The 19,986-nt window shown below is 44.7% G+C and overlaps 1 protein-coding gene across 16 annotated transcripts in view; it reads right to left on the reverse strand.

Moving 5' to 3' along the window:
• LOC135184794 (uncharacterized) overlaps positions 1–19,986 on the reverse strand; it is a 616,367-nt gene that overhangs the window by 418,757 nt on the left and 177,624 nt on the right. For 13 of the 16 annotated variants that reach the window (XM_064160870.1, XM_064160872.1, XM_064160881.1 and 10 more), the window contains one exon: positions 10,932–11,166. In XM_064160870.1, coding sequence (XP_064016940.1) covers positions 10,932–11,166 — 235 coding nt within the window. Of the gene's footprint in view, positions 1–10,495; positions 10,594–10,931; positions 11,167–11,995; positions 12,060–19,986 lie in introns of those variants that run through there. The other 3 variants (XM_064160877.1, XM_064160883.1, XM_064160882.1) reach the window with 3 other exon arrangements.

The raw sequence follows: 19,986 nt of genomic DNA on the forward strand, positions 1-19,986 counted from the left end.
ACATACGAATATATAGCAATATATTCACAGAAGCACAGAGTTACCAAGGCCAGAAAAGAGCTCTGAGATCATTGAGTCCAGCCTACAACCTAGCACCACATCATCAACTAAACCATGCCACCAAGTGCCACATCCAACCTTCCAACCTTATTGTAAAGGCCTCCAGAGGTGGTGACTCCACCACCTTCCTGAGCAGTCCATTCCAGTGCCTAATCATCTGTTCCATGAGGAAGTGCTTCCTAATCTAAACTTCTCCTGGCACAGCTTCAGGCCATGCCCTCTTGTCCTGTCAATAGTTGCTGAGAGAAAAGCCTGACCCCCACCTTACTACAAATTCCCTTCAGGTAGTTGTAGAGCATGATAAGGTCTCCTCTAAGTCTCCTCTTCTCCAAGCTGAACACCCCCAGCTCTCTCAGCCACTCTTCAAACAATTTTCCCTACAGCCCCCTCCCCAGTCTTGTTGCTCTCCTCTGAACCTGCTTCAGCACCTCGATATCTTTCTTGAAGTGAGGTGCCCAGAGCTGCACACAGTGTTCAAGGTGAGACCTCACCAGCAGCAAGCACAGAGGCAGAAGGATCTCCCTGGTTCTGCTGGCCACACTATTCCTGATACAGGCCAGGATGCCACTGGCCTTCCATGCCACCTGGGCATGCTGCTGCCTCACGTTCAGCTGTCACCCAGCACTCCCAGGTCGCTCTCAATGAGGCTGCTCTCCAGCCACTCATCCTGCAGTCTGCATCGCTGCATGGGGTTATTGCTGCCAAAGTGTAGGACCCTGCACTTGATCCTGTTGAATCCCATACCATTGGCCTCAACTCATTGAGCCTGTCTACCCAGATTCCTATACAGCATCTTCCTATCTCCCCAACCTGTTGTCATCTGCAAAATTACTGCACCTCCTTGTTCAGGTCATCAATAAAGATGTTGAATAGAATTGGACCAAGTACTGATCCCTGAGGGACACCACTGGTCACTGGACACCAACAGGATGTGGCACCATTCACAACCCCTCTCTGTGTCTGGTCATCCAGCCAGTTTTTAACCCAGTGAAGGGTGTACATTGCCAAGCCATGGGCTGCCAGCTTTTCCAGGTTTTTTTTCCCCAGTCTGTAGCCAAGCATGTGGTTCAATTCTCTTGAATTAATTCCTTGGTCAGGTGTTTGTTAATGAGAGACAATCATCAAGTATAAATGAAGGAAAACTGAGGTTATCAAGTCTATAAATGAGAAAATGATACAAAGTAGAGAGGGACTCAACAGAGATGTTTGCATACTACAAATTAGCAATACCATTAGATAAAGACGTTTTGACTAATCAGCAATCAGAGCTGAAGCTTACTTGTTAAGACCTACTTAGCTGATAAGACACATATCCAAATGACATAGAGACTCTAGTGGTCTCCACTAGTTTTCAATCATTAACAGCAGGAAAATCTTACCTGGCATGTTTTAAACTGGGCATTCTCAGCCACCGCGACTAGGTGTGAAGTTTCTTTGTTCCGGCCAGAAAAGCAACAATTGGAATTCTGACACCAAGATTCAAATGGTTGAGCCAAATCTCCCTCTGAAATGCTAGAGATGTTTCATTTATTCCATACAAAAGCCAGCCATCTCAAGATGTTGAGAGACACAGAATAGTCAAACACGACTTTAGGCAAATTCCTGCATTTCTAACCAATGAAGTGGCTGCAAAAATGAGACTCTCTGCACGACTTCCATTATTAACTGAGAGAAGAGTCAAGGAGCAATCCCATAGCATGTCCTCTTGGTGACGAGGCAGCTTAATATGCTTCTGCTTTCTGCCCCCTTCTACTCTCTAGCCATTCATTCCTGTCCCTGAGCTGCAGCTTGCTGCAGTCTCATTGAGCTGATATTACTGTCAGTCTAAGCCAGGTTAAAAATATCTGTCCCCAAAACACTTTCCTTTTTTATTATTTACCTTGAACCACTTCATTGGTGCTGCACACAGCTGCACCAGAAGAGCCAGGGAACAAGGAGCTCCAGCAAAGGAAGAGGAGATCCTTAAGTAAAATTTCCCATCCTGAAACTAGATGCTACAACAGCATTAGAGTTGACTGCTCAGTTCATAAATGAAAGGTCTGAAATTATTGATCATAGAATAGTTTGGATTGGAAGGGACCTTTAAAGGTCATCTAGTCCCTGCAGTACGCAGAGACTTCTTCAGCTAGAACAGGTTGCTGAAAGCCCCATCCAACATGACCTGAAATGTTTCCAGGAATAGGGTGCTTCTACCACCTCTTCAGACAACTTTGAGCTGGTGTTTCACCAGCCTCATCATAAAGCAACACAAAGGTGACTTTTAATGTGAAAAAGACAGAGTTCTGCCCAGGTTTTTTTTTTTCTAAGAGCCATCAAGATGGAATGGGTAGGTTTAGATTAGCTATTAGGGAAAAAAATTTCCAGCAAGAATGGTCAGACTGGATGGAATGGGCTGCCCAGGGAGGTGGTGGAGTCACCAAACCTGGATGTGTTTAAAAGTCATTTGGATGTGGTGCCTGGGGATATGGTTTAGGGTGAATCTTGTAGAGTGGGGATAATGGCTGCACTTGGTGATTCTGACCTTTTTGTCCAACCTGAGTGTTTCTGGGATTCTGTGAAAGCATGCCAAAAATACCTCCACTTTGGGAGTTTTTTGTTTTTCCTTTTTGTGTCCTTATTTTAATATATGAATCAAGAAAGGTAAATCTTGGCTTTCAGGAGGATTTTGGAGACGCCTCCAGAACACTGGTGAGGTGGAGCCAAACTGGGAGGCTTGGCTGACACACCTGAAGGCTGTGCAGCCATTCAGCCACACTTGGACAGATTGAGAGCTGGGCAAAGATGGACCTAATGAGGTTCAACAAAGACAAGTGCAGAGTCCTGCACCTGGGAAGGAACAATAAACTGCAGCGGTACAGGTTGGGAGATGATCCGCTAGAAAGAAGCCCAAGAAGAAGGACCTGGGAATCCTGGTGGACAACAGCTATCCATGAGACAGCAATGTGCCCTGGTGGCCAAGAAGGCCAATGGGATCCTGGGGTGCATTAAGAGGAGTGTGGCCAGCAGATCAAGGGAGATTCTCCTCCTCTACTCTGTCCTGGTGAGACCTCACCTGGGATATTCCATTCAGTTCTGGACTCCTCAGTTCAGGAAAGACAATGAACTATACAAAAGAATCCAATGGAGGGCTACAAAGATGATTAATGAGCTGAGGCACTGCCCTATGAGGAGAGGCTGAAGGACCTGTGGGCTTTTTGATCTGGTGAAGAGAAGACTGAGAGGGAATCTAATCAATATTTCTAAATAACTGAAGGCTGGGGGTCAAAGGGAAGGGTAAGACTCTTCTCCATTGTGCCCTGGGTATGAACTACAGCACAGGAAGTGCCACCTCAACATGAGGAAAAACTTCTTTATGGTAAGAGTCATGGAGCACTGGAACAGGCTCCCCAGAGAGGTTGTGGAGTCTCCTTCTCTGGAGACTTTCAAGATATCTCTGGATGCTTTCCTGTGTGATCTGTACTAGATTCTATGGTTCTGCTCTAGCAGGAATTTGGACTGGATGATCTATGGAGGTCCTTTCCAAGCCCTCACATTCTGTGATCCTGTAATAGTTGGGCTTGATCCTAAAGGTCTCTTCCACGTGAAATGATCTATGACTTTTCTTCTTAAATGCCACTTCTCCCAAAAACTGTTAAACAAGAAGAGCCTCCCAAATGCTGCTCATAGTAACTGTCCCAGTTCCAACCCTAGCAGACAGTCCAGCAGGTCATATTGAGCCAAACATTTCTTTGCATTTGCAGTTGCTGTGGGATACAATGCTTCACTCCTGTTAGTTCCTGTTGCCGTGTATCAGTAACTTACTAACTCAGATACAAACAGCACAGAGTGCTGTGTACTCACACAGTTACAGTCAAATATTTGGATATATAGAAGTTAAATAAAACAAACAGAAATGCCTGATATAGATCTTCCTCTTTTCCTTTGTCTTGCTGCCATTAATACTGGGCTTAAATACTTGCCAAACGATCCAGGCTCATTTGGGAACTCGTCAGACTTGTGCTCCTGGCTTTCCAGTAAAAACTGTCACAAGTTACAAGGCTGAAATCCTCTCAGGTCTTCCTGCCACCTCTTGTCCATCATTATCCCAGATTAATGCCTCTGCAGCCTTTGTTCTGCATCAGCCTTTGCTGACAGTTCTACAGACAAGTCTTTTGCTGTACCACACGTTGAGAAATGCATGCCAGCAACCAGCCTGCTCCTCGAAATTGCCAGAGAGAAGTCACATCACACCTTTTTCTCTAGATTATTTGTGCAATGTCAGGTAAGGCAGGATGTGACTCAGCCATGACTGGGTTCAGAAGTAGGACTCTGAAATCTTCTGGTTTCAGTTCGCATTGAAATTCTTGGGACTGGTGGTCAAAGGAAAATTAACCAAGAGAAATTTAATGATAGCTGCTCTAAACCTTGGTCTTCCTACCATGGTTCCATGGCATCCTTTCCTCAGAAGACATTAACCCTCAGCCCAGTCCCCTGAGGGGGAAGGAAGGACAGGGAAACTGACTTTCTTTCTATTTCTATTCAGAGATTCAATTAATGACTTAGGATGGAAGAGACCTTGAAGATCATCTAGTTCCAACCACCTTGCATGGGCAGGGACACCTTCCACTAGACCAGGTTGCTCCAGGCCTCATCCATCCTGGCCTTGAACACGTTCAGGGAGGGGGCGATCTGTTCCAGTGTCTCACCTCCCTTGCTCTAAAGAATTACTTTCTATTATTTAGTCTAAATCTAGCCTCTTCACACTTAAAGGCATTCCTTCTTATCTTGTCTCTACAAGCCCTTGAAAAAAGACCTTCCCAGCTTTCTTCTAGGCCCCTTCCGGGTACTGGAAGGCCACTATAAGGTCTCGATGGAGTCTTCTTTTCTCTAGGCTGACCAGTACTCCTGAAGCCTGCCTCCTTAGGGAAGATTCTCCAGCGCTCTGATCATTTTCATTAGCCTCTTCTGGACCTACTCCAGCAGTTCCATGTCCCTCTTATGCCAGGAACACCAGAACTGGATGCAGTATTCCAGGTAGGGTCTCACGAGAGTAGAGCAGTGGAGGTGCCCCTGTCCTGCTGGTCACACTTCTTCTAATGCAGCCTAGGACATAGTTGCCTTCTGGCCTGCAAGCTCATGTTGCCAGCTCATGTCGAGTTTTTCATCAGCTGACACCCCCAAGTCCTTCTCCTTGAGACTGCTTTCAAGCCACTCCTTGCCCAGCCTATATTTGTGCTTGGGATTGTTCCCTTTCTTTCCTCATCTTTGCAGGAGAAATCTCTTTCCTCCAGCTCCAGGCTGTTGAGCATCAGGAAACATTTGATCTGTCAACAGTAACTAGAGCAACTCTTCCCAGCCAGGAGTTCATGTCTCCTCTTTCTCTTCTGGTGAGGTTGGCTTAGAAACCACCTTTTTTCTCAAGAACCCTACCTTACCTCCCAGCTTTGTTTTGAGACAAGCTCTCATTATACTTTGCCTAAGGAAATTCCAGATCTCCTGAACTCTGAAAGATGGCTTGAGGCATTGCACTTCCAAAAAAAGCTCTAAGAAACCACAAAACTTTGATTAGAGTTCCTGATCTGAGAGATAGGCACAATGCATACACTCAACTCTTGACCAAGGCTGTGGAAGACATCTCTAATACACCTTAAAGTTTAATGTAAAACCACAAGATCACAGAATTGCACAGCAGGGCTTGGAAGAGATCTCTGAAGATCATCTAGTCCTATCCCATTCCTAAAGCAGGTTCACCCAGACCAGGTTGCTCAGGATTACATCCAGATGGGTTTGGTATCTCTCCAGCAAAGAAAACTCCACAGCCCCTCTGGGCAGCCTGTGCCAGAGCTCCATCACCCTCAGAAGGTGTTCCTCATGTTTGAGTGGAACTTTTTGTGTTCCAGTTTGTGCCCATTGCCCCTCATTCAGTCACTTGGCACCAGTGAAAAGAGCCTGAGCCCATATTCTTGACCTCTTTCATTCTTTAGACATTGACAAGCACTGATAAGCTCTCCAGGCTATCTTTAGATACCATGCTCACATACCTTTAGGCAGGAAAAAGTGGCTTTCCAAGGAGTTGGACAAACTCACAGCCTCTTCACTCAGTGTGGTGAAGGCAACTGAAATTTATAGCTCCAAGTTTTAGAGAACAAAACTGACTCTAGCATGACTTGTGTTTGGACAGAATGCCAGGTACCACCACGCTTTAATCCTCTCCCATTCACACAAATAAAGAGTCTATGCCTTTATCAATTCCACTAATCCCAGCTAATCTCTGAATGGAACACCTGGCATTAGGAGGCAATATTTTCATCCAAAGTAAGCAAGATAATCCATTTCTATTCCATAAGTTGCTTTAGCTCAGCGGGTCCCTCCCATTAGTGTTCCTCTGACTGACATGACTCACAAGTAGCTTTGCAAGGGCGGTTCTCCCACACAGACCTACGTGCACAGGTGGACCCCCTAGAAGATGCAGCACATCTACAGAGAGTACACAGTGGTCAGAAAGGAGGGAAACAAATGAAAAAAAACAGAAGATAATAATCTCTTAGGACAGTTCCCACAACTTTGGCAGGTAAAAGTGTCTGATATGAACACTTCAGTCATGCACAGATAGATGACACATCTGTGTGTGGGCAGAGGATGAAATTGGGTGTGGACTGCGTGCCTCTGCAATGGGTACAATGATAGGTCTAACTCAGCACCAGCAGAACTGAGTCATCTGTTCAGAGCTTTGAGTTCCTCATCATTCCCTTTATGACATGGAAAAATCCTGGGTGGATTGCCAGTAAATTTTCCTTGCTGATTGGGACTTGAACTAAAAACGAGGTCAAGAACCCAGCAGGATTCCCACACCCTCAAAACCCTCCCTGAAGTCCACTGGTTCATGCCAGAAATTATCATATGCCCTCATGACAATCCTAAGCACTCAAAACAGTTATCTTGCCTTATTCCTCCTCTTACAGAATGAATGTAGGTGAAAATAAATAAGCTTTGTAAGTACCTTAAAGGTCACTTGAACGATAGAACTTGGAGGAAATGAAGAAAACCCAAACACCTAACTTAGGGTATGGAAGTGCTTAAAGTGGTATCCAGCTTCAGACAATGATCACAATGACCACCAAAGGTGTGTACAGTGAGTAAACAGCTCCATATTCTGAAATCATGCCCAGCATCAATTTCACATTGCCCTTTGTCTATCTTTTCAACTTAAATTGGTAAATCATCTACATGCCAACAGATACAATGGCATGATTCCAGACAAGTACTCCCTTACCCTCAAAACAAACACATGATTGTGGCCAGTCTTTACAGCCTGAGCCAAAGAATACCTCAGGACATGTTATGAAGACAGTATCACAGAACAGCACTACAAGGAAGACAGCTGCAACTATCTGACTTCTTGCACAATCTGGAAAACTATGGTACAAATAACTATTGCTGTGGTAGCAAGGAAGAAGAAAATACCTTGTTATTGCATAGCTACCAGATGTAGGTCTTGACCACTTCACACAGCAATCAAGTGTGAAGCATTATGGGAAAGGAATTACACCCAGCAGCAGAATTACATTACCCATGGCACTAATAAACAATGGGGGAAACACCAAGTGTCCTAGATAATGGTGGGCTCCAACCCTTCTCTTCACATCTGGCTTTGTCACTGAATCATAAAGGTTGTGAAAGAGATCATTGAGTCCAGCAACCACCAAGTCTACAATTGAACCATGAGCCTAAGTGTCAAATTTACATCTTTTCTGAACACTTCAAGGGATGGCAATTCCACTACTTCCCTGGACCACCAGTTCCAGGGCTTAACCACATTTTCGGTGAAGAATAGTCATCTTGTTTGGTAATAAGCTTCTCAGAGAATGGTTTATCTGTCGAAGAAAGCATCCAGCAAGAGTGAAACACACTGCATAACTTAGGGCTACACATCAAGACGATAAGCAATTGGTTGTCTTTAATAGAGAGGTGACAGACAGAGACTCATTGAATCATTTTGGTTGGTGTGGCCATTTGAGCTGATTTTCTAGGTCAGACATAGGGGAGAGGTGAGCATTCCAGGGATAGGCCATATAATGGCAGCAATGGTAAGTTACTATCATTTCATTGGAGCATCAAGAGCTTTCTGCTAGAAGCACAGCTTGTTCTTTCCCCTTGCTGGCTTCTGCTGCTTGAGCTGTGCCTGCTGCTATCTTCCCCCCACTGCTGCTTCAGCTGCTTCGCCACCACTTGGCCCCTCCCATCTTCCTTAAGGTTATCATATTATTTTTTCTAGTAGTTTATTTCTCTTTATACTGTTATACTTAAACTATAAGAAATACAATTTCATCTTTCCCTGACTTTCCAAAAAGATCCTTGTTGTGGTGGGTTTATTCTACCAGGGGAGGGATCCACCCTAACCCGGGACAGTTGAAAAAGACTTCTGAGGCTTTCAAGTCCAACCATCACCTAACTCTACCAAACCTGGTGCTACCACATCACTTAGTACCACATGTCTGCATCCCACCTTCAGAGATGGTGATTCAGCCACCTCCCTGGGGACCCTATCCCAGTCTTTGAGAACCTTTTCAGTCAAAATATTTGTTCTAAACCTCCTCTGATGCAGCCTGGGGCCATTTCCATTCAAGAAAGTGGAGGGGAAGAAGTCAAAAGTTAAGAAATAGTTTCAGGTAGAAGGTCAAGTTGAAAACCACTTGCCAAAGAGTGTCATGACAACAAAGAGAGTAACAGGATTCCAAAAAGGGTAGGATAACAGCATGGCTAGGAAATGCTTTCATGTGTTACCTTAACTATTTACTTATTTACGTTCTCAAATACTGAATGGAAGCTTTTATTAGAGCCCAGAGAGAAGGGAAATTATCTCCCTCCTGAGAAGGCAGGATTCCTTTTTCTTTTCTCTAAAACACCACCAGAGGAGACTGGGAACTGAACTGGATGAACTCAACATAATGCAATCACAGTTTCTATTCTCCTTAAAAAGCATGACCAAATGATTAAGGGAGACAGTGTGCCATAGCTGAGACATGAGCTGATCCCAGAGAGTGAGTCAAGCCTGAAAGTTCACCAGCACAGATTTTCATATTGATACCAAAGATCAATTTGGTCAGAAGGCTCCTGAAAGAGAAGTGAAAGAGAATGACTAAAGTCTGAGAAGACAAGATCCTGCAACAGTCACCAGATAAAATCACTTAAAAAGGCAGTTTGTTGTGGAAGTCAGCCAGCTACCTGCATGTTCCAACAATGGTACCCCCAAAAATGCAACCCCCTGCAGCATGCAAGTAGACCATTCAGTTCTTCACATATACCTTGGCTGCCTCTTATTAGCATCAAGCAAACACCTATTACCACGGTTTGTAGAGGTCTGACAAGAGCAGCCCAAGCAATGTTATCTCAGGGTTTCCTTGTGCCCCCCAGGCACTCTCTGTGTCTTCTGCTGTCTTTACACAGCAGCTGGGCCATAAGCTGACTGCAAAAGGAGCTGCCTTTCATTGTCTTTGCAGGACACGTGTGGGTGACGACAGCAAGTAGGACTAATAAATACAAATGGTATTACGCAGCCACGCAAACATCCCTGCAGAAAATTCAGCCATAGGCTAAATACCAACATTTTACTTGTCACTCACTTATTTATAAAATCAGAGGCCCAGAAATAGCAAAACTCACTTATCCTTGCCAAAATCCTCTCCCAGAGTGGACAGCCCCAGGGGCTGAGATCTGAGCTCTGCTCCAAACAGCAGTGGTAACTCCCCGGCGGGGAATTCCCAAAATGGGAAAGATACCCCAGAGCTGACACAAAGCCAATAGATTTGGCTCCCATGCCAGACTTCCTCCAGCTGTCAAGGCAAGAAGTGTGTCATGGTTAAAAAAACCTGCTGTGCTCTGGCTACTCCCTGCAGAAGCTGCGGCAGACTGGGCAGAGACAAGAGGAGCTTGAGGGCTCTGCTGAGCATCCCTGGCCTGAGATCAGAAACACACAACGAGCCCCATCTTCTATGGTGGCATTCAGCATGGCACCACAGACAAGGCTTTTATCAGTCTCTGTAAAGCTTTCTACCATCCTCTCTTCACTAATACTCAGATGGCATTACCCATCAATAATTCAACTGTTGCTTTGTTGGACAGACAACTCCTTACCATTGCTCTCTTCCCCTCAGAGCCATACCCATGAATTTATAAGCTGCTTTCAAGATATGAGAAATAGCCTTTTGGGGTTAGCACCTTGCTGTGGAGTTTAAGCATGCAAACAGAAGCTTTAAACAAGCTCATGCTTCACTGAGGTTATATCTGCAAGAGATGGGGTAAGACACCAGGAGGGGCAGTTTTCTCTGATGATATAGGAGCAGGCAGAGAGATCACTTGTAAGATGTTCTAGACCAGTATAAACTTAGGCTTTAAAAGTCCCGGGTAGTTAAACAATGACTCATGGATGATCCCTATCTTGCCTGTCAACACTCACCATTGCCTTACATTGGCTTCATTGCTAAAGCACAGCAGATGATCATGAAAAGGGGCAGGAGTGAACAGCTTTATAACACATCACAGCTTGTCCAGCTTCTGTGCAAAACAAATAAAATATTGAGGTAGTATTTTATGACTTCTTAAAATAAAATTGAAACAGAGCTCAAATCTCATTTTACACCACCTGTAAAAGAAAAATTAACTGCAGGAGCACAAGTAGAAGGCTAGCAAGGTCTTTTTAAAAGTCCATGGGGTTCTTTTGAATCCAAGTCTAAACAGTTCAGACAAATATGCACATATTGTAGGTATATTTATACGCACATATCTACACGTGTGTAAATATATAGTTGAACAACCCTCTACTCTGGCATCCATTCCAAAAGAACATCATTTTAAACCCCCTCGTGAGAGTTGAGACACAGACCCAGCCTTACCTTCCTAATTCCCAGCTTCTCTTCACCTTTTGAAACTGAATCCTCTTTGCTGTCTCTATGGTGACAGTGACGTCCAGGTCCCCCTGATGAGATGGCTGCTGGCATGCGTGTCAGGTGCCAGAGTGAATCTGTCAGTGCCAGAAGCCTCTCTAGTTCCCAGCTCCTCTTTGAGACATGATGCTCTTGTGCAGAACTGGGTCTGACAAACCCAGCAAAGAAAGCAGTGCTAAACCACCTGAAAGAGGGGGAAACCAGATCTAAATACAGGGTCTTTTTAAGCTTTTTTATTTTCTCTTCAATAATAATCACTGCTGTTTTGGAAATAAATGTGATAGCACTGCTGTCAAAGAGCACTTCTGGATAACCCACACAGAATGAACTCATTGCAGGTAATTTCTCCTAGAGGCCTTGACGAAACAAAGATATTTGAGTCTTGAAGTAGGCATAGCTGATAAACAGCATGATGAAGACTTCCTGCAATGTCCATCCACCTGGCACAGGGAATCAGCAGCGTCAGAAGGAATTCTCTTGGCTAGTGGAGAGAGGAGCAAGAGGGGAGATTTTTATCAAGTACTAAGTGAGGAACAAGTAGGTGGGACCCACAAAGGTGTGCCTTTCAGGTAGCCACAAGAGGTGGCTCCAACAACCTGCTCTCCTTAGGAAAGACGCAGTGAGTCACTGTAGTTACAAAATGCCTGCTATTATATATATAGCCCCAGTTATAGTTTATAATGCACACACCTAGATGTCATACAATGCCAAAACACACCTCCACTCTAACATGCCTTCTAGCAGCTAACAGTGAAGAATGTTCAGTCCCCTCTAGCATTTTCGCTAGGGGAGGGTGGGATGTGCCTGGGAAACAGCTTTGACTTTCTGCCCCAGTCCACTACTAGCACTCAATAGTACACTACACCCTGTGCATGCTCTAAATTGTCTTTACACTTCACAGAATCACAGAATGGTGAGAAATGGAAGGAACCTCTAGGGATCATCTAGTCCAACCCTCCAGCTAAAGTAGGTTCACCTAGAGCAGGTTGCAGAGGTGTTTTTTTTTTACTGACCTTTTGTACATCTGCAGCTGGAGGTGTCTGGCACAGCTCTGCCACTGCAACTATATCCCACACTGCAGGGAAAGAAATTAAGCCCAGCAGTGTTTGTGACAGCAGGCCTTGCCCAAAGGACTAAACTCTGGGTGATCTGCTGCTACAAATATCTTGGTTGCAATTTGTCTCCAAGAAAGTTATCTACAGAAAATTTAAGGGTAAAAATAAGTACTTGGAAGATGAAATAAAGACACAAATTAGTTCTGGGTTTCCATAAGTTTCTACATAATTTTCAGTAAGTTGGAGACAAAAAAGTATATAGTATATCATTCTGCCCTAGTGAGGCCACATCTGGAGTACCATGCATAGGTGTGGGCTGCCCAGTTCAAGAGATACAGAGAATTACTGGAGAGAGTCTAACAGAGGTTACAAAAATAAGGGAACTGGAGCATCACTCTGACAAGGAAAGGCTGAGAGACCTTGGGCTTTTTAGCCTAGACAAGAGTAAGAGACAATCTTACCAAAACCCAAAAGGCAAGGGTCAAGATCACAGGGCCAGACCCTTTTTAGTGGCTCTCAGAGACATGACAAAGAGCAAGAGGCACAAATTGCAACACAGGAAGCTCCATCTGAACATGAGGAAAACTTCTTATCTTTCCCAGTTACAGGATATTGGACCAGGCTGCCCAGAGAGGTTGTAGAGTTTCCTCTTCTGGAGAAATTCCAAACCCACTTAGACACTGTGCTCTTGGGCAACCTGCTCTGCATGATCCTACTTTAGCAGCACAGTTGGACTAGATGATCCCCCAGAGGCCTCTTCCTATCTCACTGCAGGCAGTGTGCACATGCAGCTCAGACAGGCAACCATGTTCTGGACTCCATCAAGAGGAGAAGGGCCAGCAGGGCAAGGGACGGGAATCTCTCTCCCTTTACTCTGCTCTCATCAGACACCACTTGGAGTACTGTGTGCGGTTCTGGAGCCCCAACACAAGGACATCAAACTGCTAGAGCAAGTCCAGAGGAGGTCCACAAAGATGATCAGAGGGCTGGAGCAGCTCTGCTATGAGGACAGACTACGAGAGTTGGGGCTCTTCAGCCTGGAGAAGAGAAGGCTTTAAGAGACTTTATAGTAGCCTTCCAGCATCTGAAGGGACCTACAGAAAGGCTGGGGAGGGACTATTTACAAGGTCTTGTAATGACAGGATGAGCAGTAATGGGTTTAAACTGGAAAAAGGGAGATTCAAATCAGATGTTAGGAAAGGGTTCTTTCCAGTAAAGGTGATGAGACACTGCAACAGGTTGCCCAGTGAGGCTGTGGCTGCTCCCTGCCTGAAGGTGTTCAAGGCCAGCTTGAAAGAGGCCTTGAGCAACCTGTTCTAGTGGGAGATGTCCCTGCCTGTGTTGGGGGCTTAGAACTAGATTGTATTTAATGTCTAGTGGACTATCAAATTTCATCTTTAAGATGATCACAGAATGGTAGATCATAGAATAGTTTAGGTTGGAAGGGACCTCAAAGACCATCAGTTCCAACGCCCCACCATAGGCAGGGACATCTCCCTGCTATGAAGTTGTCAAGAGACTTTTTTCTTCCAACCATGCAGTATCCCATCAACTTCCCAAGAAGAGCATTTACTCCCCAAGAACAGCATATGCTCCCCTCTCAATCTAGAGTCATTTATTGTATTTCATAGGTATTTAACTTTATGCTAGGAAGACTTCAGTCATCCTAGGAATATACATCTCTCAACACCAATAATGCACATGGCTAAGATCACACATTTCATGTCACAACCAGTTACACCTGAAGACTTAGTTTTCAACTCCATGGCTACAGTTCACGTGCTCAAGAACGAGACTTTTAAGATTTTCACATCTAGAAAGACAAAAGAAAGCAAGCCACCAACCACCTCTTGCCTCCATCTCCCCTTCCAAAAGCAAAGGGGAGTAGTAGGGAGGAGATAGGAATCCCTGTTGCTACTGAACTGAATCAGGATGAGTGTGTTACAGAACAAATTCCTTGGCATTTTGCTGGCTTAATGTTTTCCCACTTCTAATGGCAACTGTTTAGCACATTCCTCATTGGAAATGCACAACAATAACTGAAATGGAGGGAGGGGGAATGTTAAATATAAAAAGACTCTAATTATGTCTTTTGCTTTGTATGACAAAACTATGATTTCTACCAAAACACATGACCAGCCCTCGGGTGGTCTATTCACAGCAAACAATGCGTTGTCCTGGGCACACAAGGAGGAAGAAAAGATGTTGTTCAGTTGAGCCTCAGACTTCATTTGCTTAACTTTCATGGAAACTACCAACAATAACTCACAGAGGTCTCTCCTTTATTTCTTCTTTTTCAACTCTATGTGATCATACACTGCCGTTATCAGCTGCTTCTCTCTTGCACTATGTTCACCTCTGCAACACTACCATCCTCTTTGTATCAGGGTTAAAAAAAGCTAAAAGTACGAAGTTGCTTCCTCACTACATCAGAAATAAATAGCCAAAATTCATTGCCACATTCTCTAGGAGATTTCTTTCTTGAAGTCTACTTTCAGCTCCTGAGCCACAGATAGATTGGTTGCTCTGCCCCTTAGACAGTGAACCCAATCTGGCCAGCCTCTTTCCAAAGGTCAGGTGAAAAAAGCCCTCTCTATGATCAGAAAACAGTATTTGGTCATTTCTGGATAGCTTTGATATCAAACAATATTTTCAAGCTAGTGATTTTCACTATTCTCAGAGACTCAGAAATCTATGGAAGTGCCCAAAGATGTTCAGAACAGCCTGGCACAAAGTCACCTCTAAACAGCTCACTCCAAACCCAGTATTTCCATAAGACAGAAGACATCAGCTATTGTGATGAACTGCTTTGAGATCTCCTATTAATTTATTCTAGATTGGTCATACCTAGCACACAGAAAACTGGTCAAGAGGACAAACAGGAGCTCACTGTGGGGCATTTTAGTGAGCAGTCCATTGCCACAGAGTTTAAGAGGCAAGTGAGGTGGAGTGAGTGTATGAGGAAATGAATTGACATGCTAGGGGAGCAGCTGTCAAAGCAGGCCATTACAGCCTCTTTCCTCTGCTTCCCTAGAGCCTTCATCAGCTCCTGGGGCCACTCTAAAATTACTGCTCTCACACCCTCCAGCTACCTCTCATCCTTAACTTTGCAAACATTATTTTGCAGCTGTTGTATCATGTAGCTGGGTGGAACACTTTTATATAGTGCCTCCCTCAAGCAAAGGATGAGTTAGCTGTGTCCATCCTGTTCAGCCACCATGTTCTCCTCAGTGCTAATCTGCAGAGCCAAGATACCCACATCAGCCTATGTTTATCCTACCTGCACCAGTGCAAGTCTGTTTTCCAGCAATTTCTGTCTTCTTGCTGTCTCTATAGAGGAGCCAGAGTGAAAACCACCATGTGACCCATATGGATATTTGGAGTCTTAGCTCAAATTCTGAGTCAGTATGGCAGCATGGATGGTCCACAGCTTCCAGCATCATGATCACTGTAGCTGTTCACCAATGGTGTGATACCAGCCAAGTGTTCCTGTGTCCCACAGAACTCTTGGGACAGCCACACAATTATGGCTGCCCATAAGGGTTTCTATGGAACACATTTGCCCACTCCACTAACATTATTGAAGAAGCGTCTAATTTTCAGCTGTGCTTTCAGAAGGCCAACAAGGGGCTTGTGAATACATCAAAGTCATATTACTCATCTACACAAATGTTTCTGATGACTTTTCCTCCAACCACTCAGACAACAATTTATTAAAAAGCTAGCAGCAAAAAGAAGTACTTATCAGGACATCTCATCACCCTTCATCCTGATCTATTCCAACATTTTCAGAACCTCCATGAGGGTAGCAGAACACTGAAACAGGTTGCCCAAGAAGGTGACTGGGACTCCATAGCTGGAGATATTCAAGGTGAGGCTCAACAGGGCTCTGGACAACCTGGTCTAGTTGAGGATTCCCCTGTTGACTGCAGAGGGGGTTGGACTAGACAAACTTCAGGGATCCCTTCTAGCACAGACCATTCTATGATAGGACATGAAACAAAGCACAAGTAAAGGCACTTTGCAATCCTTGGATCTACCAGAAATCCATCTTCCAGCTGAGAGAGAGCCTTCTCCAGCAACTACACTCAGCATGGAAAAACAGTGGGCAGCACCAACATTCTACACACATGGAAAATACATTCCCTTTAGGGTCTCACACAAACTGCACCTTTGGATGACTTCTGAATGGAGTCTCCAGATGGTTGAAGTGATGATATTACATTATTTATGGTGATTGAAATGCATCTAGAGGAGCGCTTAGCAAGAAAATCTACACAGTCACTTGATGGAAAAAATACAGGGTGGGGGAGGAGGTTGTTTACAAAACAAGTTGCAGTAATAAAGCTGCTAGGCTGAGCCAAGAGACCTCTTAGTAAATCATTTATTCCACAGTTTGACAATATTTACAAAGGTTTTTACATGAATTATTTACTCAAGCTTTTATAACTTGTAACGTACCGTACACAAACCAGCAAAAACACATTAGAGCTACAAACCTGGGAACAGAGAGTTATGCAATGACAGATGGTGGAAAGGGCTCTGACAAAGCAAAGTTTACAACTACCACAAGCAACAGCCTCTTCTATCTGTCATCAATAAAGGGCTGAGGGCTAGCAGGAAAATGTGATTCAAGGAAACCAGACAGTTTTTCAAAGGCAGCATTCTTTGTGATTGCTGGATTTGGTTATTTAAAAACCAGTCCTTTGTTTGGAGTGTCTAATTCTAAGAATTGCCATTTCAGTGAGTTTCCACCCTCCAAAGCAGGGCTGACAAGACACAAAAGCCAGTGATTATGGGAGGGAAACTCCCAAATTCTGCTACTCACCCTATTAGCTGTTTACAACATCCTGTAGCGACAGGCTAAGGGGCAATGGCTTCAAACTAGAGAAGAGCAAATTTAGCTTGAATGTCAGCAACAAGTTCTTTACTACAAGGGTGGTGGAACACTGGAACAGGTTGCCCACGGAGGTGATCTGGGGCCCCATCCCTGGAAATATTCAAGGTGAAGCTCAATAGAGCTCTGTGCAACCTGAGCTAGTTGAGGATACCCCTGCTGACTGCAGGGGAGGTTGAAGTAGATGACCTTTGGAGGTCTCCTCCAGCCCAGTCCATTCTGTGGTTCCAAGTAAACTGAACTGTATATGTGTGTTAGAAGCCTGCTGTCATGGGTTAAAGTGGATCTCTCCCCCAGAAACTTCCTGTAAATCTGCCTCAGAGAAAGAGTAAATTCACTACAACTCAGGATTTGGGAAGTCAGAAAATTAAATGGCGTTTTTACAGTTAAACTAAATACAAAAGTGTAGACAAAATGAACTATCACAAATGTAACCACCTTAGAGGAGGTCAGCATGAAGTGAAGCAGCAGTGAAACAGCGAAGCAGCAGCCAGAACAAGCGGCAGGAGACAGCAGCAAGCACAGCAAAAGCAGCAGGGGCAGGTACAAGCTGTGCTTACAGATATAAAGTTTTTGATGCTCCAATGAAATTATATAAACTTATCCATTATTGCCATTTTATGGCCTATCCCTGGCACATTCACCTCTTCATTGGAAGTCACAGATGGTCTCCACCAACTTGTGAAGTAAGCCACTGGCAGGAACACCTCACCCTAGATCAGGTTGCTCGGAGCCTCATCCAGTTCAACCTTACAAACCTCCAGGGATGGGGCAAAAAAACCTCCAGGGATGAGGCAAAAAAACCTCCAGGGATGGGGCAAAAAAACCTCCAGGGATGGGGCAAAAAAACCTCCAGGGATGGGGCAAAAAAACCTCCAGGGATGGGGCAAAAAAACCTCCAGGGATGGGGCAAAAAAACCTCCAGGGATGGGGCAAAAAAACCTCCAGGGATGGGGCAAAAAAACCTCCAGGGATGGGGCAAAAAAACCTCCAGGGATGGGGCAAAAAAACCTCCAGGGATGGGGCAAAAAAACCTCCAGGGATGGGGCAAAAAAACCTCCAGGGATGGGGCAAAAAAACCTCCAGGGATGGGGCAAAAAAACCTCCAGGGATGGGGCAAAAAAACCTCCAGGGATGGGGCAAAAAAACCTCCAGGGATGGGGCAAAAAAACCTCCAGGGATGGGGCCATGCATCACACGGAAACCAATTAATAGATTCATAGAATGGTTTGTGTTGGAAAAGATCTTAAAGATCATAGTTCCAACCCGCCTGGCATGAAGAGAGATGCTCTCCACTACACATGATTGCTCAAGGACTCATTCAAACTGGCCTTGAACCCCTTCAGGGAGAGGGCATACATGACCTTCCTGGGCAAGCTGTTTCAGTGTCTCACCACCATCACTGGAATAATTCCTTTCTAATACCTAGTCTAAATCTACCCTCCTTAAGCTTCAATCCATTTCCTCTCATCATATCATGACAAGCCCCTGGAAAAAGTCCCTTTAAGACTTTCATGTAGGCCCTCTTCAGGTACTGGAAGGCTGCTATAAGGTCTCTCCAGAGCCTTCACTTCTCCAGACTGAACAACCCCAACTCTCTTAGCTTATCCCCATAGCAGAGGTGCTCCAGCCCTCTGATCATCTTCATGGTTTTCCCCTGAACCCTGTTCTGCAGCTCTACATCTTTCTTACGCTGGAGGCACTAGACCTGGATCCAGTACTCCATGTGGGGTTTCTCAAGAGCAGAGCAGTGGAGGAGAACCACTTTTCTGCTCCTGCTGGCCACACTGCTTTTGAGGCATCCCAGGACATGGCAGGCCTTCTGGACTACAAGCTCATATTGCCAGCTGGTGTTGAGTTTCTCATCAACTGACATACAACACCAGAGCTCTCCAAAAGCTCCTTCATGCTGAAGGCTTCAAGATCATTGTTCAGTTCACAAATGCCTCCAAAAATTAAGGATGTCTGAGGAAAGAGGGTATTTCGGGTTAAGTTTGAAAAGAGTGGATGTACAAGGAACACGATGCAAGTTCAGCTAAGAACACATGTCAAGGGTTAGAGCTGGGTCAGTCACTAATCAAGTAGCAGACACTCCCACAAAGGGGAAGGCAAAGGAAATAATGGAGAGAGACTTAGGGACTGGAGAAGAAAACTGAAACAACTCTAATAAAAATAACAAGATAATTAAATATGTACAAACAGATTGAAACCAATATCAAACCCAGCCCTCCCAATGACAATTATGTTACCATCACCACTGGTGCTGGAGGCAAGCACTGGCAAAGCTGCAGACTGGACTCTGCAGAAGACAGGAATGGGGTGCAGGAGCTGGATTTAGGAGCACATGGTTTGGGATTAAAGGCAGAATCAACATAATTCTCCTCAGAGGCTTGGCTCTGGTGATCCCTCCTCTCAGCTTTATACTGAGTATAACACACATAGAATGGAAACCCTTCCTGGTCATTTTAGAGTCCACTCCCTCCACTCCTCCTCACAGGCACCACCTATTACTGCTGCGTCCCAGCTTGGGACACAAGATCTAGCACTGAATCGCTTTGGTTTGTATAGGAAGAAGTCTAAGCAAGAGACTTCCTGCACCCCAACCCTTGATAGCCACTCTAAACATCAGAATTTATCACTACTAGCAGCAGTCATTGTCTATGAGAACATGCCACAAGTGCTGTTGCTGGGGAAAGCTCATGCTGAAAAATCAAATCACCAAAGAGAAGTAGTTCTATTCTAGCTCAGACGAGGACATCACACTAAATGGTCTCAAAATATTTCCTCATCTGAAACTTGAGTTTACACCAAATGAAATTCTTACCCTGTAACTGTGGCACAGGCTGTAAATACACCCAGAGACCCAGTAAGAATTTAGTAAGAATTTTCTCCCCCCCCCCAGTAAGTAAACACCAATTCATATATGCACTGACCTGCGGCTTTCTGGTCTGGTGAGGAGAAGACTGAGAGGGGATCTAATCAATCTTTATAAATACCTGAGGGCTGAGGGTCAAGAGAGAGGCTACAAAATCTTCTCAGTTGTGCCTTGTGA

The sequence above is a fragment of the Pogoniulus pusillus genome, chromosome 21 (assembly GCF_015220805.1).
Source record: "Pogoniulus pusillus isolate bPogPus1 chromosome 21, bPogPus1.pri, whole genome shotgun sequence".
In the NCBI taxonomy this organism is placed as follows: domain Eukaryota; kingdom Metazoa; phylum Chordata; class Aves; order Piciformes; family Lybiidae; genus Pogoniulus; species Pogoniulus pusillus.